The 24708-nt window shown below is 51.5% G+C and overlaps 2 protein-coding genes across 4 annotated transcripts in view; one reads left to right on the top strand and one right to left on the bottom strand.

The window, feature by feature from the left end:
* KCTD10 (potassium channel tetramerization domain containing 10) overlaps nt 1-1968 on the bottom strand; it is a 15598-nt gene extending 13630 nt beyond the window's left edge. The window contains exon 1 of one of the 3 annotated variants that reach the window (XM_064727331.1): nt 1712-1968. Coding sequence is in view for 1 of the 3 variants with exons in the window: in XM_064727330.1 (XP_064583400.1) it covers nt 948-950 (3 nt within the window). In the remaining 2 variants the exon portion in view is untranslated. Of the gene's footprint in view, nt 1-947; nt 1095-1711 lie in introns of those variants that run through there. The other 2 variants (XM_064727330.1, XM_064727332.1) reach the window with 2 other exon arrangements.
* UBE3B (ubiquitin protein ligase E3B) lies at nt 1248-22958 on the top strand. Its single transcript, XM_064727333.1, has 28 exons — nt 1248-1368; nt 1824-1904; nt 2318-2511; nt 2840-2960; nt 3696-3755; nt 4090-4194; nt 4278-4374; nt 5026-5111; nt 5770-5852; nt 6383-6488; nt 7129-7249; nt 7843-8020; nt 8297-8466; nt 9246-9413; nt 10154-10325; nt 10894-11012; nt 11621-11735; nt 12084-12183; nt 12585-12704; nt 13013-13189; nt 13277-13387; nt 14158-14295; nt 14429-14494; nt 15927-15985; nt 18701-18883; nt 19327-19438; nt 19733-19825; nt 20423-22958. Exons 3-28 carry the CDS (start codon nt 2351-2353, stop codon nt 20612-20614), a joined length of 3213 nt encoding a protein of 1070 aa, XP_064583403.1. The 5' UTR covers nt 1248-1368; nt 1824-1904; nt 2318-2350; the 3' UTR covers nt 20615-22958.
* The last annotated feature ends 1750 nt before the right edge of the window (nt 22959-24708 follow it).

Consider the following 24708-nt stretch of genomic DNA (forward strand, 5'->3'; position numbering starts at 1 on the left):
GACAGGGTGGGATAATTAACCCCTTCCATCCCTGCTCCTGCAGCTCCCACGGCTTCAGGATGAGCCGAGCCGAAGGATTTTTGTTTTACCACCATGAAACTCCCACAGGAGCCGGAGCTGTGCGGCACGGGAGAGGGAGCAGGAGGGGCAGGGATGGCCTGGAGGTGATCCCATCATCTCCGGGATGCACCGGCAGCAACCTCAGCTCCCTCCGGTACCGGAACACCCCAGGAATGGGCTCGGGGTTCCAGAGGGGATGGATCCCACTGCTGAGAGTCCCCGAATCGCAGCCCTGCCGTCCCCAAACCACGCAAACCGGACCGTGACCAGGGGTCAGACTCCCCCCGGGACCCTCTCTCCAGCCTCGGGGCTGCTGCTCAACACCCGCACCGCTCTGTGGGGCCGGACCCCAAATCCTCATCCGGACCCCCGAATCCTCATCCCGATCCCCGAATCCTCATCCCGACCCCCGAATCCTCATCCTGATCCCCGAATCCTCATCCCGACCCCCGAATCCTCATCCGGACCCCCGAATCCTCATCCGGACCCCCGAATCCTCATCCGGACCCCCGAATCCTCCTCCCGACCCCCGAATCCTCCTCCCGACCCCCGAATCCTCATCCCCACCCCTCCGCAGGGCAGCGGCCCCCGCCCGCACCCCCGGCCAGGACCGCTACCCGCAACCCCCGGCCCTTCCGCCTCTCTGAGCCCCTTCCCATGGCCCAAACACCCCTGAGCCCCCCAGCCCTGAGTCCCTTAACCCCTCCTGAGGGCCGGAGCCCCCTCAGCTCCCCCTGCCCCGCCGAGGCCCCGCAGCCCCTCACACCCTACTCCCCATTCCCCCATCCCCCACCAGCCCTTCAGCCCGTCCTCCCCCGCGAGGCCCAGAGCCCATCCCGGCCCTGCGGGCGCGTCCCCCGGGCCCCGCGCCGCCCTTTCCCCCTCACCATGAACGGACCGAGCCCCTCGGACCGAGCGAGCGGGAGCGCCGGGCGGGGGAACTTCCGCCCCTCGCTTCGCTTCCGGCGCCGCCCGGGTGCGCCCCCAAACCCGTCCGATGGCCCCCCCCGGCCGCTGCCGCGCTGCGCTGCCGCCTCGCGGGCTTTGCCTGGTTCGGTTCGGCCCGGCTCGGTTCCACCTTCCCGGTATCACCGGGACGCAGGGCCCGCTGTTCTCCCTGCGCAGAGCCGGTGAGCGGGCCGGCGGAACGGCAGCGGCGGGGCGGGTGTTGGCGGCCGGACGGGGAGCGCAGACACGGGGGCGAGGAGGGGGCTGCGGCCGCGGCCTGGGCGGGGGAACCGGGACGGACCGGGGGGCTCCGGGGCCGCTCGGGCCGGCCCGCCCGGCCCGGTGTCCGCCGGGACGAGGGTGAGCGCCTGGGGGCTGCGGGGAGGCTGCCGGCAGCGGTGGGGCCCGGCGGGGCGAGCCTGGGCCCGGGGAGGCTGCGGTGCGAACGGGGGATGCGGGAGGGATGCGGGCGCTGCCACAGGGGCTGAGGGGCTCTGGGGCTGCGCCGTGGGCGAGTCCCGAGAGCTGCAGCCCAGCTCGGGGGTGTGGGTGGCTCTGCTCGGGGGTGGCACCTGCTCCGGTCCCCGGCGGCCCCGGGTGGCTTTGTCCTTCCGTGCTGTCACACACGGAGTTATCTGTCCCCCACAGCTGCCTGTGCTGGTGACCGCCGCCGAGGCGCGGTGCTGCTCCTCCTCCCACTTACCGTTTTCCTTGCGGGTGCAGGGAGGGGTAAATCGGGTCCAAAGGACTCGGGAGTGCGGAGGGAAAGTCCAAATCCCCCAAATCAGCCGCAGGGAATGTGCTTGTCCATGCAGGAGCTGCCCGAAGCCTGGATGGGGATCATGTGCGTGTGTAAATGAGCATCACACGCTTCCCTTGAAGAAGTGACCCCTCAGGTGAGCTCTTTGTTGCTGTTTACAAAGCTCTGGTTGGCCGTGGGTGTTTTATCTGGTGAGTGGCAATAAATCAGTGTCCCTTGTGCCCTTTGCCTCCTGTCCCTGGCCGGGGAGTTGTTCTTATCTGTTACCAAGGAAAGAACAGAGGCTGGAGAGGGGAGGTGGAGCACAGTGTCAAAACCACTGCTTTGTTTATTTTTCCACTTAAAACCTCCCAGCCTGCAGCAGGCTGTGGGCTGTGCTGGAAGGATTCCCTGCCAGTGTTTTTGTGTCCCTGCTGCAGCCCCGTGACAATCACTGGGGGTTTTTTTCATCCCACTTTTCCCTCTGCTGTCGGATTCTCCCCTCCCCTGCAGGGAGCTGAGAACCACCTTTCTCTGAGTGTTTTTTCCCACTCTGCTGTGTTTTCCCAGGTGTTTGCTGTGAGGATCTCTGCTCCCTTTGCCATGTTCAGTGCCAGCCAATCCTCCAGGGCGCAGTTCCTGGACAAGGCGCGGCAGGCGCGCGAGGAGCGGCGGGAGCTCAAGGAGAGGGAGAGAGCAGCAGTGCAGCTCCAGGCCCTGGTCAGGAGGTTCCTGTGTCGCTGCCACCTGCAGAGGGACATCAGGTGTGTGGGATTCATGTCATCATGCAATGGGTTGCTTTGGAAGGGTCCTTAAAGCTCATCTCATTCCAAACCCCTCGCTGGAGCCCAGGTTGCTCCAGCCTGGCCTTGGACATTTCCAGGGATGAGGCAGCCACAGCTTCTTCCACCCTCACAGGGAAGGATTTCTTCCCAATATCCCATCTAACCCTGTGCTGTGTCAGTTTGAGTCCATTCCCCTTTTTCCTGTCATTCCAGACCTTTGTAAAAATTCTCTCTCCATCTTCCTCATGAGCCCCTTCTTTGCTCTGTGATTGTTTTTTTTACCTCCTTGTTTTTCCCTCTTTGCTAGGAGAGAGGTGGATGATTTCTTTGGGACAAATGAATGTGGCTCAAGTAAAAGAAGTGCCCTGTCTGTGTTCAGGATTGCCAGGAAGCTGCTGTTTGTGTTCAATGCCAAGGAGGACAAGGAGGTGAGGACACTGCCCTGACATTCTGCCATGCTTTTGGGGACAGATTAAATATGTTAAATTCCTTACCCAGTGATCTTGGGGGTTCTTGCAATATATTTTGCCTTCAGCAATGTTCTCTCTGACTCCTGGCCCTTCCTGAAGGATTGAAACAGGAGAAGCCTTGAATTTTTCAGCAGTGGTTCTGAATTTGGGACATCCTTTAATGGATGTATTTCCTGGTGACTGTGCCAGCTGCAGGAGCTGTGCCTGGGGATTTTGGCACACCCCAGGTACATTGGGACAGCTCCCAGAGATCTTTGCTGGCACAGGGAAAGCTGTTTGCCCCCCAGCAGCTTTTCTCACCATGCCCTGAACTTGTGGGTTCAGAGTGAAGCCCTGAAATGATCACAGGAGGCTGTGAGGGCTGACTGGGGGAAACCAGCTGCAAGATGGAAAGTATTCCAGTGGCAGCAGCAGTGAGGGATTTTTTTAATCTCTATCCCATGGAAATCTGTGCTCAAATGCAGTTTTCTGTAGGTACAGCACCCAAAAAAGCCCAAAAAAAGGAGGGAATCCTTCACAGCAGCAGCAGTGTGATGTGTGTGCTGCCAGAGAAGAAGCCATCAGAATTCCTGTAGGGAATGTGCTGGGAATTTGCTGATTGAGACAGAGAGATCTTCCTCCCTCTGCTGAGCTGTTCTTGTGCTTTTTAACCCTTCCTGTAGTTAGAACTAATCCCACCTTTGGATTTTCCAGAGGTTTGAAAAGCTGTGCCGTTGTATCCTGACCAGCATGGATGTGGAGAACGAGCCCAAGGTCAGCAGGGGGGGTTGGTTTGGAGTGGGGAGGGCTTGGTGGTCGTTTTTAACCCTCTCTGTGGGGATTCACTTTGCTGATGTGTAATTTTAAGCTTTCAGAAGCCCTTGAGCACTGTGGAGATTCCACAGGGAAAGCCTGGACAAGTCCTTTACTATTCCTGGGATACTTTTACTCTGTGCAGCCACAGGAGTTGAAGGACACTTGGTTTCTGGGCTGGGTGATGTGGGAATTTGGGGAGAGGAGCACCTTGGTCCCACTGCTGGGTTCAGTCCCCAAACTCTGCCCAGCAGCAGCACAAACCCTGATCCCTCTGTGCATCCCCCTTGCTCAGGTGTGGTACGTGTCACTGGCACTCTCCAAGGACCTCACACTCCTCTGGATCAAGCAGATCAAAGACATCCTGTGGTTTTGCTGTGAATTCCTCAAGCAGCTCAAGGTGAGGATTATTCTTGTGTTTTCTCTCCCTGCATTTGGCACGAGGCTCAGTGGATTTGTTAACTCTGCTGTTTGTTATCCCAGCCTGACATCCTGCAGGACTCCAGGCTGGTGAACTTGCACCTCACAATGCTGGTCACCTTCACAGACACTTCCACCTGGAAAATCCTCCGGGGAAAAGGTTGGTGCATCCAAATCTTTAAGATTTGGGACTTGGTGTTAAAATCTGCTGAATGCTCTGGCACAAATTCCAGAGAAGCTGTGGCTGCTCCATCCCTGGGAATGTCCAAGGCCAGGTTGGAGAGGATTTGGAGCAACTTGGGATAGTGGGAGGTGTCCCTGCCCTTGGCAGGGGTTTGGGGTGGGATGGTTCTTAACATTCCTTCCAACCCAAACTGTTCTGGGATTCTGTTTCTGCAGAAAATCACCAGTTACCACAAAGATTCATTGGTTTTCACAAACATTCATTCTGCTCCTGTGGTTGCCCAAAACAAGGATTCCCTTGGGATTAATCTGGTTCCCCTTGGGATTAGGCTGTTTTCCTTAGGACACCAACAGCTGTTACAGCATTTTATAATATTCCAAATACCCCCACACAAGAAGTGTTCAGAGGGTAAGGGAGTGTGCTCTTAGCTCTGGGGTTTTGTGGGAGATAGGTGTAGAAAAGGCAGACAGGTGGTGGGAGGAAATGAGACTCTTAGAGCCTGAACAATACAGTGTGAAATGCTGCCAGAATGATGGGTTTGTGTAGAAGGACAAGGACTTTGTGCCAGGAGGGCTTGGGCAGTGACAAACCTTCCTGTGGGAGTGACATCAGTGCTTTAACCCAAAGGTGAGACCCTGAGACCTGCCATGAACCACATCTGTGCCAACATCATGGGCCACCTGAACCAGAAGGGCTTCTACTCCGTGCTGCAGGTCAGTCTGAGCTGCCACAGCCCCAGCTGCACCCAAACCAGCCCAGCCCTGCCTGTGCCCCTCTCCTGAGGGGTCTGTGCTGGGGTCTCAGGGATGAGCTGCTGGTGATCTGTACATAATTGTATTTTTCTCAAGCAAAGCAAAAAATTTCTCAAGCAAAAGTTCTCAGTGTCCCCACCTGACACCAAATCCACCCTTCCCCTTCTGTCACTGCTGCTGAACCTAAATCTTGCTCAATCACCTCATCATAAATGGGACAGGGACAAGTCCTACATAATTTTGCCAAACTTTGCAGCTGCCACATTGTATTGGTTGGGTTTGTTTGCTGCTCTGCTGGGAAAAGGAACGGATGTAATGAATCTTTTAAATAAGAATTACATTACCAAACTCTGAGCCTTGCCTGTTAATTTTTAAAGCCTTTGAGCACAGGTTCTAGGGAAATAAGTCTTGCAGAGTGTCTGATTTCATTGCATTATCTCTCTTCTGCCATTATTAACCTGAAGCCCTTCTAATTCTGCCAAACAACTTGTAAGAACTGGATTTTAGACTGCTCTGCTGTTATTTTTCTCTGCATTAAATAAACTTAATGTCTTTCAGGAGTATTTTTTTTCTGAGTACTACAGGGTTTTTATACTTTGATGTATTTTTTCCCTTCCAGATTTTGCTAACTAATGGCTTGGCAAGATCCAGACCTTCCCTGTCCAAAGGTTCCTTAACTGCCATCTTCTCCCTCGCCTTGCGGTGAGTCAGCTGGAGCTGCCTGGGGGGATTTGCAGCCAAAATTGTCTATTTTTAGTGGTTTTTTAAAAAAAAGACTTCTCATTCTTTCAGTGGTTTTGTGCCATTGAGAATATCACCCTGAGGAAAGAAGTCGCTTTAGGCAAATGGCTCACTTTGCTGTCACCCTTGTTCAGATTAGAGAGGCTTTGAGTCAGGAATTATTGTGAGCCTAAACTTGAGGGTGCAGTTCAGTTCAGGGTGAGCTTGCTCTGGGAACAGAGGTGTGAGTGAATGATCTTTTGATCTTTTCCCAGGGATGCTTCAAAGTCATTTGGAAAGGGCTTGGAGCTGCCTGGGATAGTGGAAGGTGTCCCTGCCCATGGCAGGGGTGTGGGATGAGCTGAGCTTTAAGTTCTTTTCCAGCCCAACCCATTCCCTGTGTCTGTGGTTCTTTCTGAGGGAATTCCCAGTTCTGGGTAGCTCACTTGGAGGCTGTGTTGCTTTCCCAGGTTGGGTTGAGCTCTGAAGTGTTTCTGTCTCTCTCTCTGTAGCCCTGTGGTTGCTGCACAGTTCTCAGACAATCTGCTGAGGTCCTTCCTGATCCATGTCATGTCTGTGCCTGCTATAATGACTCACCTTGCTACTCTCACCCCTGAGGTAAGTGGGTGATCTCAGAGGACTGATTATCACACCAGGCCACTTGTTATTCCATTTTACCAGCTCTTGGAACAGAGCTTTGACATTTCTCTTTGCCAGAAATAGGAAAGCCTTACAAATACTCTGCATTTCTAATGCAGAACTTAGAACACCAGTGGGATGATGGGCTGAACTGCCCTAAAATACCTAAATAAATAAATAATAAAGGCATATATGACCCACAGCTTGAATTTTTCATGTCCTTGCTCTTCCTTTTCCATAACCACAGACAGAGCCAAAGCCAAAATCACACTTTTGGGTGGCAGCAGCTCTGTGGGGGTGACAAATGAACTGCCCACTAATCCAATTCAGTCTGTTTGGTGCAGGTTTTGTGCCAAATGGGCAAATGCTGTGTTTTTGAAAGACAGATCATGGCAAAGGTCTGGCTCCATCTCCATCATGACCTGTTCACCTGCCATGGGTTTTATTTCCCAGCCCAGCTTTGTGTCGAACACTGTGTGGGGCAAAGTGTTTGACACTAAAGCAGCCTCAGCTTGCTGCTTTATTTGGGAAGAAAAGCCATTGCCAAGTGCTGCTGGCAGGTCAGGAGAGGGACTGTGCTGCTGCCCAGGCTCAGTGGCCCCTCCATGCTGTGTTGCAGCGCCTGGCAGTGATGGAATCCCACGATCTCTTCCGCAAGTTCATCCTGTTCCTGAGCCGGGAGTCGCAGTGCCGGGACGTGTGCGTGTGCCTGGAGGGCAGTCACACCCTCTGCTTGCTGGGTGAGCACCTCCACCTCTTCTGCTGGGTTTGAAAAAGAGTCTTGATTCAGATCTTCTTTTTTCATGAGGCAGAGGTGCCTCCAACTCATAATTTTTAATTGTTATTTTTTTAGTTTGCTTTAAATAACAACTGAGGTGTATTTTGGGATGTTACAGATGAGGTTTAAAACCTTTGCAAAGGGAAGAAGGGATTTGGTATTGTATCCATGTTATGCATCATCTCTGCCAGCTTTTCACTTGGACTCTGAGCAAGTCTTGGAGTGTGGCAGACTTGGATCTCCCTCCCCTAAATGCTGTTACACATTTAAATTCACATTTCTGCAAAAGTAACAAGATTACCAGTTGGGACTCTGAGATAACCGTGGGTTGTAGCTTCTAGTAGTTTGTAGAAGATGTTGGTGGGAAGGTGGCCAAAGGGACAAGTCACTTCAGGGGTTGGTGTGTGCTGGAAATGGCTTCCTGCAGGGTGGCCTCTGAGATCACTGCTGACACAAATCCTCTCCTGGGACTGGGAGAGGATTCACTTCACCTGCAACCCCTGTCCCACAGCATCTGTTCCTCCTCAAGCCTTGCTGTGCTGGTCCTTCCTGCAGGCAATCTGGTGTTCCTGGGCTCCCTGAATGACCAGGTGCTGGAGGAGGAGACAGCTCATTTTGTGGGGGTGCTCATCCAGATGCTCTCCTACTGCCAGAAGTACGTGTCCCAGAAGAAATCCAACCTCACCCACTGGCACCCTGTGCTGGGCTGGTTCTCACAGACTGTGGATTATGGGTGAGTAGGAAGGACTTCACTGAGAAAGATGATGAAGCCTCTCCTTTTATTTTTAATTTTTTTTGTATGTTGCAAAGTATATTTTGAGATGAACAGTGAGAATAATTTCTCAGCTGTTACAAGTTCTAGCTGCACAATAAACTGCAGCATTCCTGCACAGCATATTCCATGGGTGGGTGCATATTCCAGTTGGGATTATGAGCTAAATGGATCAGTATCACTGCCTGGTTTTATTCCAAGCTGCCTTCTGAGCTGTCCCCCTGCTCTGTCTTCCAGGCTGAACGAGTCCATGCCCCTGCTGACCAAGCAGCTGCAGCACCTCTGGGGGGTCCACATGATCCGGATCCTCTTCAATGATGTGCTCAGCAAGAAACTGCTGGAAAATCAGGAGATAGCTCAGCTGCCAGCACAGCCAATCTCCCCTCAGAACAGCCTTCCTATGAAAAGTCAGTTCTGGAGGGTTTTGGGCTTTTTTGTCTCTTTGTGTGTGTTTATGTGCATCTCTCTCCCAGACTCGCAGGGCTTTGACTTTTCCACTTATGCCAAAAGCTTTGAATAATTACTTGCAGCAGCTGCTGCTGCTAAGGTGGAGATGTGATGCCTCCTATTTGTAATTCCTCCTTGGAATGCTTCTGTGACCTGGGGCAAGTCTCTTTCTTTGGTGCTAGAAAAAGATTTGCTTATTTTAGCAGTTTCTTTTCAAAAAGCTGAAGTGCTTTTGGCAAAACTTAAAACTTCCAGGGGAAGATGAGAGCTCAGCTTCCCATGTGGAAAGCAAGGTGAAGCTGGTTCTGCACCTGTGAGGTGTGGTGGTCCTGCAGAAAAAGTTTTGGGATAAGATAACTGTAAATCTGATATTTTCTGGTTGTTGCCCATAACATGGGATCCTGTGGTCATTATTTGCTGAGATCAGGACCGGGATCATGAATGGTTTGGGTTGGAAGGGCACTCACAGCTCATTCTTTTCACTTAGTCCTGTAGATCATGTATAGAACTGTGGAATGATGTGAATTAGAAGGGATTTGGGGTCATGGGCAGGGACACCTTCCCCTGTCTCAGGCTGCTCCATCCAACCTGGCCTTGGACACTTCAGGGATCCAGGAGCAGCCACAGCTTCTCTGGGCACCCTGTGCCAGGGCCTCCCCACCCTCACAGGGAAGAATTCCTTCCCAAAATCCCATCTAACCCTGCCCTTCTGGCATTCCTCCTGTGTTTCTGCCCCCAGACCTGTTCAAGAGAGCTTTCCAGAAGTCGGCCTCAGTCCGGAACATCCTGAAGCCGGTGGGAGGGAAGCGCGTGGACTCTGCCGAGGTGCAGAAGGTTTGCAGCATCTGTGTCCTGTACCAAACCACCCTGACCACCCTCACCCAGATCCGCCTGCAGATCCTCACAGGTCAGGCCACCTCCCTGCTGCTCAAATCCTTGTTTCTTTTCCTTATTTCTGTTGATTTGTTGGGAGTTTTATCACTGCCAACAGGTTATTGACTGGCTGGGGAAGGCTTGTTCCATCCTGAGTCATCTGTGGGATCAATAACATTCAGCACCACTTGATCAAGCACAAACTCTCAAGAATACAAATTAAAGCAAGTTTTCCTCTCATGAAACCTTGCTTACTCCCTCTCAATCTTCAGCCTGAGTCAGGGTTTTTGGGGAGCCTGGCAATATTAATCTTTCTGTGGTGGGAAATGAATGCTTTCACACATCTTGAGAACAAATTGTCTGTCTTGGGAAGGGCTGGAGGAGGAGATCACTGTTTTGGTCTGAGTAGAGCAGGGAGTGAGTCCAGAGCTTTGGGTGCTTTGTGGTGACCATGGGTGCAGCCCTGTTGTGTTCTCATCCCTAAGGTGGATTTGGGATCACAGGAATTCATTATTTTTTAAAGCTGCAAAAGAATTAGAGGGAAAAGGTTCAAGATGTGCAAACAATGTCTCACTAAAAGCTTCTTTTTTTGTGTGTGTGTGCTTTCCTGCTGATTGTCCCTCTCCTGTTAATGCAGACAGGCCTGGGAGCCAAATGGGATGCTCATGTTCCTCTTTTGCTTTGCAAAAGGCTTTTTCAGCTTCAAGCTTCACCTCTCTGAGCTTTCACAAGCAGCAGAATGAGCTTTACTGGCTGCACTTTATATTTCCATAGGTCTCACTTACCTGGATGATCTGCTGCCCAAATTGTGGGCTTTCATCTGTGAGCTGGGACCACAGGGAGGGTTAAAACTCTTTTTGGAGTGTTTGAACAATGACACAGAGGAATCCAAGAGGCTGCTGGCCATGTTGATGCTCTTCTGTGACTGCTCCCGTCACCTCATCACGTAGGTAGCACTTGGGTGGGCATCCCTGGATTTGTGACATGGAGCTGTTGTGCTCCTTCAGATTCAAGAGAAACATTTAAGGTTTTTCATGAAGATAAGTAGGAAGGGTAAAGCAGCAAGCTTTTGGGATTGATTCCTGAAAAATAAAAGGCTTTGAAAGGACTTTTTTTCCTCAGCCATGTGCTGCTTGCAGCTGGTGACAAAACTGGGCAGGAGGGGGAAAAGAAACAACACAAAAGATGGCAAAGGGGGAAAATTGCCCTTGCTGGTCACTAGAGACAATTCTCTCCTCTTGAATGAGGCAAGAATTTCCTTGGGAATGGAAAAGGTTTTTTTAAGCCTGAAACACTGACTTTGCTTGTATCTCAGCCTCTCATACCATCTTCTGTTAGGATCTGCTATCAGTCAAAATCCATAAATAAGGTTTGGTTGTTTATGACTTTGGATCCTCAGGGGTGTCAGTTGTCATAGAAATAAGAGCTGCTGCTAAAGGATAATGTGCCTTTATGAAAATTTCAACAGGGAATTAAATTTACACTTGTGCATTTGCATTTGTTTGCTCTGACAGGATTCTGGATGACATCGAGGTCTATGAAGAGCAGATTTCATTCAAACTGGAAGAGCTGGTGACCATCTCCTCTTTCCTGAATTCCTTTGTGTTTAAGATGATCTGGGATGGAATTGTAGGTGAGTGCTTTTAGTAGATTGAGTTGATGTTACTCTTAGAACCACAAATGGCATTAATTTTGGAATTTGAAGCTTCTGCTAATTATTCCTTGGCACAAAAAGCACTTCAATGTGGGAATATGTCCCAGTCTTTTGATGTCCAGATGCCACGATCAAGCTTTGTGCCAAATCCAGAGCACTTCCCTATTTCCAGTAAGGATTTGTGTAACAGACATGATGGGCATGTTGGTTTTTGGCAGAGATGAGGTTTAGCAAGGCTGGGCCATGTGTTGGACAAGAGCAGGGCAGTGCTGTGACCAGGCAGAGCAGCTTGCTTGGGTCTCTGTAGAATCTGCTGTGGATTTCTCTGCTGGTGTAATTTGGGTAGAGCTCAGCTCTCTGGTAATTAGCTGAGATAGTCCAGCTCTGATGTGAAATGAGATGGCTTTGATTAACTCTGTTTAAAGAATAGACCATCTCTCTTCCCAGAGGCACAAAATCCTTCCCTCCGCAGGCCGTGCGGGCCAGGAAAACACCCCAGTGCTGTTTCTGTGGGGAGGATAATCAAGGTGTGAATCCTGCTGGTGCCAGGGGTGCCTGGACTTTGCTGCCTTGTTCCTTTTGTGCAGAGAATGCCCGAGGGGAGACCCTGGAGCTGTTCCATTCTGTGCATGGCTGGCTCATGGTGCTGTACGAGCGCGATTGTCGCCGGCGCTTCGCTCCCGAGGATCACTGGCTGCGCAAGTGAGTGGCCCAGGGCAGGGATCCTGGGCAGCTCCAGGCTTGTCCCACTGCCCCACATCCTCTGGGGAGCCTGATTTGGGGTTCCTTATTGACATTCTGCCTGTGGGATTGAGGTGGAGCTGCTGCCTGTGTTTGCAGTTAAGGATGATCCTCGTGTTGTGCTTTTCTCTGTGGTGGGAGGTTTGGGTGGTGCTTTGAAAACTGACTCAGCACCCAAGAGCTTGGGTGTCCCTGGCCCCTTTTACCTTCTTAGTGTGTTCACTGAGCACTTCAGTCATCTTTGGAATCACTGCCTGTTCCCTCTCTCCCACACCTGGGATCTCTGAATCTCTGCCTTTCTTTGTCAAGGGACCTCAAACCCAGCGTGCTCTTCCAGGAGCTGGACAAGGACAAGAAACGAGCCCAGCTGCTCCTGCAGTACATCCCACATGTCATTCCCCACAAGAACGTGAGTGGGATGGGGGCAGAGGGTGGAGGATGGGGATCAGTGGTCTGGGTGGCCATTGGGGTGGGAGGGACACGTGCCTGGAGCATTTTGTGGCATGGAGCTTCTTTTGAAAAGCTTTTTTTGAGATTTCCTCTAAATATCTTGATTTCTGTTGCTGAGAGAGGACTGATCTGTGTCCTCACCCCTTCCTAGTGCATTTCCTTCAAATGCCTTGATCTGTGTTGAGACAGAGCTGATCTGTTTGTGCAGCTGCATGCAGTGAGCGGGTGACAGTGGCACCACTGGGAACAGCTGGGATCAGGACACCCAGCAGCAGTTCTGTGTGTCAGGAGGCTCCCAAATCCCTGCTGCCCTGCAGGATGAGGCTCCCCATGGATTATCCATTTGTTTTCCTTTTGCAGAGGGTGCTGCTCTTCCGGAACATGGTGACCAAGGAGAAGGAGAAGCTGGGGCTGGTGGAGACGAGCTCGGCGTCCCCTCACGTCACCCACATCACCATCCGCCGCTCCCGCATGCTCGAGGTGAGGGGTGGGAGCCAGCCCACAGGGCAGCAGCCTGGCCTGGCAATCACACCAGAGAGGTGTGATTTTACCTTCTCTGTGGCTGCTGAGGGTCCCACTCCCAGAACTGACATCCCAGGAGAATGCTGGATTCTTGTTCAGCTCAGGCTGCTGCAAACCTGGAATTTTGACTTGCGAAATGCTGGGTTTTTGAGCTCAAAACTCAATGACAAATTCAGATTTCTTTGGTGGGCCTGTGTGCTGTCCCTGCTGCATCTCTGGGTGGGTGTTTCATGTGGATTGTCCTCTGGATTTTCTGCTTTGTGTAGGATGGGTACGAACAGCTCCGGCAGCTTTCCCAGAACGCCATGAAGGGAGTGATCAGGGTGAAGTTTGTCAATGACCTGGGGGTTGATGAGGCTGGTATTGATCAAGATGGGGTCTTCAAAGAGTTCCTGGAAGAGATCATTAAAAAGGTGTTTGACCCTGCACTGAACCTGTTCAAGGTAGGACACAGGTGCCACCTGAGGTGACCTGGTACAGGCAAAGCCATTCTGCCTCACTGGGCTCTTATCTCTTATCTCTTTGTGCAGACCACCAGTGGTGATGAGAGGCTGTATCCATCCCCAACATCCTACATCCATGAGAACTACCTGCAGCTCTTTGAGTTTGTGGGGAAGATGCTTGGGAAGGCTGTGTATGAGGTGAGCCAGGAGCACCAGGTTGGGATCTTGTCAGTGATGGTGCCTTTGAGGACACCTGTCCTGCTTGAGGAGGTTTTATTGAAGAGTGGAATTTGGAAAAATGGCTTAGATAAAGATCCTCTTAGTGGAACAGACTGGAATTTCTTTAGGCATGTATTAAAAATAATTTTGGAGGTAAAGCATGGGTCATGCATTGATTGTTCCTCATGGTGCTGAGACATCAGCCTGGTTTTTTGGTGTTCCACCTTACAAACATCAATTTGTGGATACCTCAAAGGGACATGAGGCAAAAAGGAGGATGAAATAACAGAATTACTCTGATAGAATGATTTGAAAGGGAACTTTCTAATCCAATCCCCTTCCCATGGGCAAGGACACCTTCCACTATCCCAGGCTGCTCCAAGCCTGGCCTTGGGCACTTCCAGGGATCCAGGGGCAGCCACAGCTTCTCTGGGCACCCTGTGCCAGGGCCTCACTTCCCTCACAGGGAAGGATTTTTCTATATATCTCACTAAATTTCCCCTTTTTCAGTCCAAACCATGTAATGCAGTTCTTTTAAAGAGCACGTGGAGTTCCCCAAGTGCTTTTTTGCACCTGCCTTACTAATTAATGGATTTTAAGAGGATGTGGGATTTGTTGCTGATTTTGGGGCCTTGCAAAGTGCTCTTTGCACTTGTTCCACACCACAAGATCTGCCTTGCAGGTAACCAAAGCTGCCACAACCACAAGTGTGTGGCAGGACCTTACCTGTGCACTTTTCTTTTCCACAGGGAATAGTTGTGGATGTGCCATTTGCTTCCTTCTTTCTGAGTCAGCTCCTTGGGCACCACCACAGTGTCTTCTACAGCTCCGTGGATGAACTGCCCTCCTTGGACTCAGAGTTCTATAAAAATCTCACCTCAATTAAGGTTGGAGCAAGAATTTTCCTGTCCTTCACCTCCCTGATTGCTGCCTGTTGTTAGAACCTGGGGTGACTGGTGGTTCTGCTGATGAACCCTGACATTTTCCCCCTTTTTTTTCCTTCTCCTTGTTGTTCTCCAGCGTTATGATGGTGACATCAGTGACCTGGGCTTGACACTGTCCTATGATGAAGATGTGATGGGTCAGGTAGGTTTTTATTCAGTGATTTTTTTGGACCTTACCTCTGCTTTGTCCTCTCAGCTTGTCTGAACTCAGCCATGGAATTCAGTATTTACCTGTGGGCAGAAAACAGCTTTTTCCACAAGAAGAGGTTCCCCTCTGACCCTTATTTTTCTGCTTCCAGGGTTGAAAAGTGCTTAATGCTTCCCCTGCCTAACTGGTGTTCCCCTCTTAAAAGAAGAGCTTGTGAATAGGGATAAATTCCTTGTTTTCCCATCTATCAGGGAAACTTCCAAGTGTGTCAGGAGGTCTCTTGGCCTAGAGAATGAAAACCTAAGGGATTTGGCAATCCCTTTAGGAAGACTTGGAGGTACTTGGTTGCACTTGAGCCCTGTGAAGTTGTGTGTGCAGAGCTGGAAAATCTGGAGAGAGATAAGACAAAAATGCTTTTTGTGCTGCAAATTCCGTGGGGAGCCATGGAGGACACCTGCTGCTGCCTCAGGATTGCTGAGGTTTCAGCTTGGAGGGTTCTTCCATGTGAAAAAGGAAGGTAGGAGCAGGATGTGGAGCCCAGCAATGCGACACTGCGGGCTGTGGTTCACTGGGGTTAAAAATAACCCCAGTTATTATAAAGTAAAATAGATAAAATGTATAAAAATATATAAAAAATATAAAAAATATATTAAAATATATTAAAATATATTTTATATATAAAATAGATATAAAATGGATATAAAATAGATATAAAATAGATATAAAATATATAAAATAGCTGTTTCCCCAGTGCTTTGGTGGTGCTGAAGGAGCCAGGTGGGGTCACCCTGACTGAACTCTGTGTCCCTGCAGCCACAGCCGTGTCACAGCTGAGCTCATTCCCTGGGCTGGCTTCAGTCTGACCTTGGAATTCACCTGGAGCTGAGGCCTCTGTAAAGTGGGAATGAGGAGTGGGGACTCTGCAGGCAGCACCTGGAGGCTCCTGCCCTGAGCTGGAGGAGATCAGCAGGCACTGGGAGATCCCTCCTGGCTCTGCCTTCCTGCCTGCAGTGCCCAGAGCCCCTGCATGAGACCTGTGGCTCAGCCAGCTTTGGGCTGTGCTGCTGTCAGGCTGAGCTCTCTGAGCTTGCTCAGCCTCTGGATTCTGGGATTGTGACAGTCCCCCAGGGCTCCTGGAATTGATTTGTGTGTGGTTCAGCAGTGATGGATCAGGCTGCAGAGGAGGCTTCCTTGGAGAAGGGCTGGCTGCACTGGTGGGAGAGCTGCAGTTCCTACTGTTCAATTACTCTGTTAATAGTTAAGTGAAACTTGGTTCAAGGCAGAAGCAGGATTATTACTTAAATTTTAAATCCTGCTGTTTTATTGTAAAAATAAATGTTTTATGGGGAGGTAACAGCTTAGCATGGCATTTCCTTCCATTGTGGTTCCAGGCAATAATTAGCAATCCAATCATTTCTTCCCTCAGCTGGTTTGCCATGAACTTGTTCCTGGAGGGAAGACCATTCCTGTTACCAATGAAAATAAGTAAGTACAGCAATTAGATTTTTAAGGTCACCACTGCACAATACTTTATTCTGGTTCCTTGGGCTTGCATCTGGAATGAATTGAGATAGATTGGAGCAGAAGGAGCACATAAATATCTTAATAGAATTTGCTGGTTACAGTTCATCGGCAGAAATTGTATTAAATTTGATTTGCAAAATAAAAATTGACAATTTACTTCTTGAAACAGCACTTCTGAGGTCAAAGGCACCCAGTCAGGGAGATTTTGCAGGATTTAATGATGGTGATGGATACAGACAGATGGATTCAAAGCAATTCAGGCACACAGTCGTGAACACAGAGGGCACAGATGCTCAAAGACACCTTGGAGCAGACAGATCTCCTCAGAATGATAACATGTGGCAGTTGTATAAAGCACCGTGTTCCGAGCAGACAGTGCTGAATTCAAATGTACTCGACAGTCGTTCTTTAGAGCCAGGAAATCAGAGGAGACACCGAGCCCCGGGGCTGTTTTCACAGATAACCGGCTTTTAGATCGTTATCAGAAATGTCAACTCCGGAGCCTGAAAACCAACCCCACCTTTTTGTTCCTTTTTTTTTTTTCTTTCTTTCTTTCCCTATCCCCTTCAGTGCTCATAAAAGCAGAATGAAATATCTATTAAGCAAATGTGTGTTTGAACTGGTGATCTGGGGGTTGTTATCTTTTTTCCTGACAAATGGAAGCTGGATCCCACCTGGATCTGTGCTTTGCAGTCTGATGTTGCCAGGCTTTTCTCTTCTCCAGCTCTGGCCAGGGAGTTTGCATTTGAAAGGCTTTTCCTCTGGCTTGTCACAAGTCAGCTCAGGGGAAAAAAAAGTTGAAAGTCCTGGATGCTGCTCTAGTAATTTTTAGCAGAAATTTGAAGCTTTTGCACCCAAAATTGTGAGTTGGGAGGGAAAAGAAGTGTTGGGAATGGCAGCAGTCTGGAAACAGCTCTGCCTGGGGATGCTGGGGTGACCTTGCCAAAAACCCAGGCAGTGGAATTGAGGTGGGGTCTGTGTGGGAGCTGCTGAAGAAGAATCAGCAAGTTCAGGTGTTTTACCTGGAGGTGAGAAGAGGAAAAGCCTCTCTAACAAAAAGTTCACCTTTCCCACATCCTGCAGGAAGGTGGGAATCTGCTGCATGGTTTTGCTGTGGTGTTTCTCCAGCCATGGGGCAGCAGAGCCCACTGAGCTGTTGGTCAGACCTAGAGGAGAGCTGAGCTGTTCAAAGGACTTGGAGCTGTGTCCAGCCAAGGTTGATCAAGGAGTTATTAAAGCCAATTAGTCCTGAGCTGGGCAGGAGCTCTGAGAAATGAGCAGAGTCCCAGAGGGAGGAAAAGAGGCAGAAAAACATCTTCATCTGCTGAAATAACAAGCAGGGCCTGGAGGGGGAAGTACAACCCTGTCCAGGGTGTCCCAGTCCTTTTGGGGCTGGAGAAGCACATCAGGGCCAGTTCAGTGTCCCTGTCACCTCCATGTCCCCCGTGGCACCTGCCTGTCCCACAGAGTGAAAAAGGCCAATCACTTGTTTTTTAAAATTTTAAAAGTTTAATGATAATAAAATGGTTATAAAAATAGCTATATAATTAAAGTAATAATAGTTTGGACAATTTGGATTAGGACAATATGAGACTGTATAAACAAAGAGTTATGGACGCCCAGGTACCTTTTTCTGGGTAAAATAAGCCTGAAATAGGACCCACATTAACAGAGGATTAACCCTTAAAAACAACAGTCTGTTGCATATTCATACACCTCATACATGATGCATAAATTCCATTCAAACACAGGATTCTGTCTGGTCAGTGTCAGCTTCTCCCTCTGAATCCTAACAGCATCTTTATGGCTGAGCAAGGTGGGAAGAAGTTCATTTCTTGTGATAATGGAGCAATAAATTCTCTTTCTCTGAAAGATTCAGGTGTCCTGTGGCTGCTATCTCACTGCAAGTCCTTTCTTTAAAAAAAAACCATCTTACATAGCATAGTTTCTATTTTAACATTATGTTATAACCTAAAACTATATTTAAAACTATATATTAAAACGCTACTCAAAAAATTAATACAGCATAACTTTCTGACATAACACATATAATATTCATTTTAATATTTGCAAAAAGCCAGTTATAAAATTTGCATTTTTCACACCCAGGATCAAGTACATCATTAACCAGATTTTTTTTATACACCCAGATAAGATCACTCTGCTATTGGTGTAGGCCATCATATACTCATGGATTCATGTTCTCACCAGATCAAGGATCAGTACACAGATGGCTCATTTCAGATGCACCCAGATCAAGAGTCAGACCTCTGCTCTCATTAGCGGCTTCAGGGCCCAAGTGGATCCTCATATTCTCCAAAACCAATCATAAAATTTGCATTTTTCTCACGCAGGATCAGCTACATCCACCTGATGGCTCATTTCCGGATGCACACCCAGATCAAGAGCCAGACCTCTGCCCTCATTGGTGGCTTCAGGGCCATCATCATGACGTCATGGATCCCCTCATGGATCCTCATGTTCTCGAAAATCAATCATAAAATTTGCATTTTTCAGACAGGATCAGCTACATCCACCTGATGGCTCATTTCCACATGCACCCAGATCAAGAGCCAGACTTCTGCTCTCAACGGCAGCTTCAGGGCCATCATCAGGCCCGAGTGGATCCTCATATTCTCCAAAACCAATCATAAAATTTGCATTTTTCTCACCCAGGATCAGCTACATCCACCTGATGGCTCATTTCCGGATGCACACCCAGATCAAGAGCCAGACCTCTGCCCTCATCGGTGGCTTCAGGGCCATCATCAAGCCCGAGTGGATCCGCATGTTCTCCGCGCCCGAGCTGCAGCGCCTCATCTCCGGGGACAACGCCGAGATCGACCTCGAGGACCTGAAGTAAGTGACACCTGGGGCTGCTGGGCATCTCTCATCTGGCCTGGGAGCTGAGCTTTTGCTTTGCTGAGCTCCTGGGAGGTGGCAGGGCAGCGACTTGGCCACAATTTCTGCTGCTCCTACTTGGAACGGGAGGAGCAGGCAGGAACAGCTTTGGAATGTGCTCCTTAAGGCTAATTTGGGATGGGTCCTTTCTTCCATTGGTTCCTGGGGTCAGAATTCCTCTCTGCTTTTCCCTTTCCTCTGATCAAGTGCCCAGGAAGTGCTGGGGGCTCAGTGTCAGCAGTGAACCCTGACCCATGGCAGGTGTTGGAGCAACCTGGGCTACTGGAATTTGGGGGTGCAACAAGATGAGCTTTAAGGTCCCTTCCAAACCATCCCACCCTTCCAGCCCTTGTGTCCCTCCTGCTGCAGTGGCAGGCCTGTCAGAGCCTTTCCCTCCCCAGGAAACACACAGTGTACTACGGGGGCTTCCATGGCAGTCACCGTGTCATCATCTGGCTCTGGGACATCCTGGCCAACGACTTCAGCCCTGAGGAGAGAGCCATGTTCCTCAAGGTGAGTCAGGAGCCATCCCTGCCCTGCTGGGACCTGGGGTGGTGGGGCCAGGGCTGTTCTCCAGTTAGCTGGGTGCTCTCTGAAGGGGCACCAGAATTCCTGACACCTGCAAGTGCCCAGCAGAGCTCTGTGGGTGCTGTGGTGTCACCGTGAGTGGCCCTGCAGAGGTGGCCCTCCCTCCCCAAAGGCTGTCAGACACACACTGGGGGGTGCTCAGTGCCAGTCCCAGCAGTGCTGGGACTGTGTCACCGTGTGGATGTTGTGTTCCCATCATCACCATGTGGCACTTTGCAGTTTGTCACCAGCTGCTCCAGGCCTCCACTTCTGGGCTTTGCCTACCTCAAGCCTCCTTTCTCCATCCGCTGTGTGGAAGTGTCTGATGACCAGGTAAGCATCCTGCTCTCAGGGTTGGGAATTCCCTGCCCAGCTTCCTCCCCTCCATCTGACCTGGAAACCCTTAACGTGGGAAGATGAGGTGTTAGGATTAGATATCAAGGAGAAATTCTTCCCTTTGTGGCTGGTGAGGCTCTGGCAAGGGTGCTCAGAGAAGCTTTGGCTGCCCCATCCCTTAAAGGGTCCCAAGCCAGGCTGGATGGGACTTGGAGCAACCTGGGGTAGTGGAAGGTGTCCCTGCCCCTGGCAAGGGGATGAGTTTTAAGGTCCCTTCCAACCCAAACTGTTCTGGGATTCTGAGAACAGCCCTTACCCCAATAGGATGCTCATGGCTGCCCACACACAGAGCAGCTCCAGACTCTTCTGCCTGGGTTCCTCCAGGGCTGTGTTTGGGATCTCTGTGTCCCACCTGTGTCCCTGCACACCCTGCCCGTGTCAGCCACTGAGTTACCCGCAAAGCTCCTTGGAGAGGTGTGGAAAACTGAGCTTTGGGCTTTGACTCTCCCTATTCCCAGTGCCAGATTTTGTGCTGGCACCTCTGCCCCGTGCCAGGAGCCCAGAGAGGGAGGTGACAGCTGTGTGCCCTTGCAGGACACGGGGGACACGCTGGGCAGCGTTTTGCGCGGCTTCTTCACCATCCGCAAGAAGGAGCCGGGCGGGCGCCTCCCGACCTCCTCCACGTGCTTCAACCTCCTCAAGCTCCCCAACTACAGCAAGAAGAGCATCCTGAGGGAGAAGCTGCGCTACGCCATCAGCATGAACACCGGCTTCGAGCTGTCCTAGGCACGGCCTGGGCTCGGGATGGGGCTTGGAGCTGCTGCAGGAAGGGGGAGCCCTTCCCACGCGGAGCCCGGAGCAGCTCGGCGGGAGCTGGCTGCTGGCTGGAGGCCTGGAGAGGCAGTGGAGGTTCACAGGGATCCAGGGAAGAGCTGCTGGGCTCAGGGCTGGTTTTTCTTAGGCACGGCTCCAGGCTGGAGGAGGGGATGGGCCTGACTTTAAGCCCTTCACTTGATACCCACGGAAATCGTCCTTAAAAGCAAACCCCGGGGGGAGCATGGAAGGAACGCTCCGGGTGCCACCCAGATCAGTGACAGTGACACCCCCAGCAGGCTGGGCATGGGAGTGCTGCCTTTTCCTTCCCCAGGAGCTGGGCTGGGCTGGCTGGAAGCGAGTCTGGGAAGCTGCACAAAGGCAGAGCCCACGAGGAGATGGCAGTGTTGGAAGTGCCTGGATGGGCACTGCTCTCTCAGGACAGAGGGATTTCAGGTGTCCCAGCCCCTGCAGGGTCTTAGGTGTGTCTTGGAGAAGGAATCACAGGGAAGCAGCAGCTTCAGCAGGAGCAGATGGACCCTGTGGCTCTCAGGAAGGCTTTGGAATGCTGGAGGTTAAGGGCTGGAGCAGCAGGAGTGGGCTCAGCCAGCTGTGCCTCTGCCAGGCTCCTGCCAGACCCAGGGACAGGCAGAGTCATGTCTCAATTTCTCAGGAGCAGGAAAGGTTTCATTTTCCTTGGTTTCCAGAGGAGAGGAGCTGGCACACACTCTGGCTCCCCAGCACAGGTGGGGCAGGTTCCTCTCTGGAATGTGTCCAATCCTCTGGAAACCTCCACTGGCAGAATCCCTCTGGGATGGAAGTTTCCCTTTGCTTGCAGACCCTTTCTTAGGGAGTTGTTTGGACCCAGGGCAGGCTCTCTGTGTGATGGCCACATTTGCTTTGTTGCCAAACTCTTTATTTCGGTCGCTTTGTCTCTTTCTGGCCTTATTTCTGTCAGTTGGTGTTTGCCTGGAGCAGGCAGCTTTTGCAGGGGGTGACTTGGGAAGGTGTGGATCCTTCCTGCAATTTCTGAGACACTCAAAGTGTTTCTGCAGCTTCCCATCTTTGGTCCCTTGAGTCCTGCCCTGGCCCAGGCTGGAGAGAGGAGGGACTGGGCTGCTCCTGGGCTGTCCTGGCCCTGCTGGGATTCTGGTACAGAGCAGGGCCATGGCATTGCCCTCTTGGGGACAGGGTTAAAAGGCAGTCACCTCCTCCCCTTCACCTCACAGCTCCTGCACAGGCTGCTGGCTTCTGCCCAGGGTTTTCTCTCCCTCCTTCCCTCCCTGTGGCACTGGGGATCCTCATTCCCCTCCCTGGCCAGATCCCACCTCTCCTGCTGCCCTGCCTGGTCCATCCCACGGGATTCCTGTGCCCAGGTGAGCTCAGCAGAGCACAGATCTCCATCCACACCCTGGCCTCTGGAAGGTCCCCTTAACCACAAGATTTCACAAGATTTCCAAGGGGTCGGAAAACCTTCGGCACTGGGCAGCGAGCTGGCCTTGGCTTCATCCTCCTCCTGTCGTGCTTCAGATGGATTTCAGAGAAATAACCCTTTTTTTAGAGCCAATGCCTGGAAATGCATCTGGAAAGCAATGTCAGGATCCTTCTTCTCTGTCAAATCAGTGAGATTAAACAGGAGTGATGGGAAGTGTTGGTGCAGACAGGAATGTCTGCATCCAGAGGGTTCAGGACACTGGGCTGTGAGTCACAGAAATTAAAGATGATAGTAATTTTTTTTTTTTTTTAATACATAGAACATTTTGGCATTAACCAGTTGGTGACTGTGTAGTTGGGAGGTTTAGGCACTGCCTTGGACTTCTCAGAGTTTAAATATCACCCCAGAATCTCCTTTTTCCTTCTAGGAAGTGCAGTGTGTCTGACTAGAGCACAATGAGCATTCAGTGAAATGAGTTGTTGAACACTGAGATCAAACCCTTTCTCCCCTTTTCCCTTTGTTCCTCAGGAGTACAATTCCTAGAAAAAAAATAATCTTACTGCAGACTTAGCTTGGTCCCTCCAAACCTGGAGATGTTGCACTACAGACACTGCTCCCGTGCTGGAGCTGGTGTGGAAAATGTGAGAAATGTCTGGGGAATTCCCAGTGCAGGATGCAGGCAAGGATTGCTGTGGAGGGGCTGATTCCTGTGTCCCAGGGAGGCTGTGTCAGTCCCTGCCTGCTCTGTGGATCCTGCCCAGAGATGGTTTTGCCACAGGAGATTCACAAGGATCTTTTCTATCCAAGAGTTGCTGTTGTGGAGACCTTGGTTCCATCCCTGTGTGTCTGAGCTGCAGAGAAAATAAAGCTGGGATGAGTTCAGGTGGTTGGGTGTCTCCTGGTCCTTTCCTAGGGCAGGGAATGTGCTGGTGGGATACTCCTGGCAGAGCAGAGCAGGGCACTGGGGCCCTGGCACCTCTCAGAGAGCACCTGCCTTTATTGCAGGGTGAGGAGAAAGGTGCCCAGAGAAGCTGTGGATCCCTGGAAGTGTCCAAGGCCAGGCTGGACAGAGCTTGGAGCAAGCTGGGATCCCAGTGCAGGAGCTGGGGAGCCCTGAGGAGCAGCCACTGGAGCTGACATGGGCTTTGATATTAATAACAATATCATAATACTGTTTCTGCCTGAGCCTGATGCTGGAAGCTCCTTGGAGGAGTGAGAGCTGTGCCTGCTGCTCCAGCTTCCCTCTGACTTTGGGTTGGAGCCCTTCAGTGCCCCTCCATCCCTGCCTGGAGCCCTCCTGCCCCCCTGGCCATTCCCAGCCCTCCCTGGCTCTGCTGGGAGCGGGAGCACGGTGGGAGCGAGGGAGAGGCTCCCAGTCAGTGTGCAAGTGCCATTGTTTTGACACAGAGGCATCTGGCACTGTCAGGAACAGCAAAAAGCAAGCCCAGAGCAGCTGCTGCCAAGGCAGAGCTGGCAGCAGCCAGGCCTGCACAGCCCCAGCTTCCCTGGCATCGGCCGGGACCTGGGCACGCATTGCTCGGGGCCACCGAGGGGAGATGGGGCTGTGGCCACCCCATAAACCTGGGAACTGTGGGGTGAGGAGCTGGGAGGGATCCCTGGAGGCTGGGAGAGATCCCCAGAGGATGGGACAGATCCCTGGAGCCTGGTGCTCGCTCAGTGCTGGCACAGGGCAGAGCTGGGTGTCCCAGCCTGCTGCAGGCACGGGGTGTTCAGGAGCAAACAGCAGCTCCTGCTGTCCCTCTCCTGCTCCTACAGGCTGTCCCCATCCCCTGGCTCACACCCAGGCTGGTGTTCCCTCTGTTTGATCCCTCTGTTCTGCACCTGTGCCCCATGCTGGATTCCAGGTTAGGATGGAGAGGAAGCTGTGCTGAGCTCTGGTCTCCACATCCCTGATGTCTCTGTAGCTCATTTTTGGGTTTGCTCCCATTTACCAAGAGGTGCAGCAGCTCCTGCAGCAGGTGCTGCACTGGTCACACCACATGGCACTTGGCACTGTCACCACCTGGGTAAGTGGCACTGAACTGGTGCTCACAAGCTGCTTTTGTGGCTGTTTCTGAGGTCAAGTTCTTCAATCCTGACCCTCTCCAGTTTCCTTGGGGTGGTTTGAGCCCTCCCTGTGTTGCTCTGCCCCTCTGTGCCTGCCCTGCCAAGGCAGGGATGGGGCACTGGGGTGGGCACTTTGTGCCAGGGGGAGCTGAGGGTGCCAGACACCCCTTCCTCCACAGACAAACTCAACCTGCTCCTGTCAGGCACAGAGCTGATGGTTCCTGCCCTGGGCTGCTCCAGGGAGGGATTTTCCTTGCCCATTTCCAGGCTAAAAGGGGATTTCAGGAGCTTGTGAGCCCACAGGACTTGCCCTGTGGTTCTCTCTGCTCCTGCAGCTCCAGGGGAGCTGTTGTCTCCCCACTTCCAGGGCTGTGCACCCCAAAACTCACCAGGCTGGGGCTCCAGCACACCCTGACAAGGTGGGAGCTCTCATCCCTCTCCTCCCTCGTGAGCCCTGGCCCAGGAAATGCTGCCTTGTGTAAATTCACATCTGACTTGGCACAATGGATGTTTGTGGCGTTGCTGGCGGAGCAGCAGCCGTTGTGCTGCTCCCACATCGTGGTGG

This window comes from Zonotrichia leucophrys, chromosome 15 (assembly GCF_028769735.1).
Source record: "Zonotrichia leucophrys gambelii isolate GWCS_2022_RI chromosome 15, RI_Zleu_2.0, whole genome shotgun sequence".
In the NCBI taxonomy this organism is placed as follows: domain Eukaryota; kingdom Metazoa; phylum Chordata; class Aves; order Passeriformes; family Passerellidae; genus Zonotrichia; species Zonotrichia leucophrys.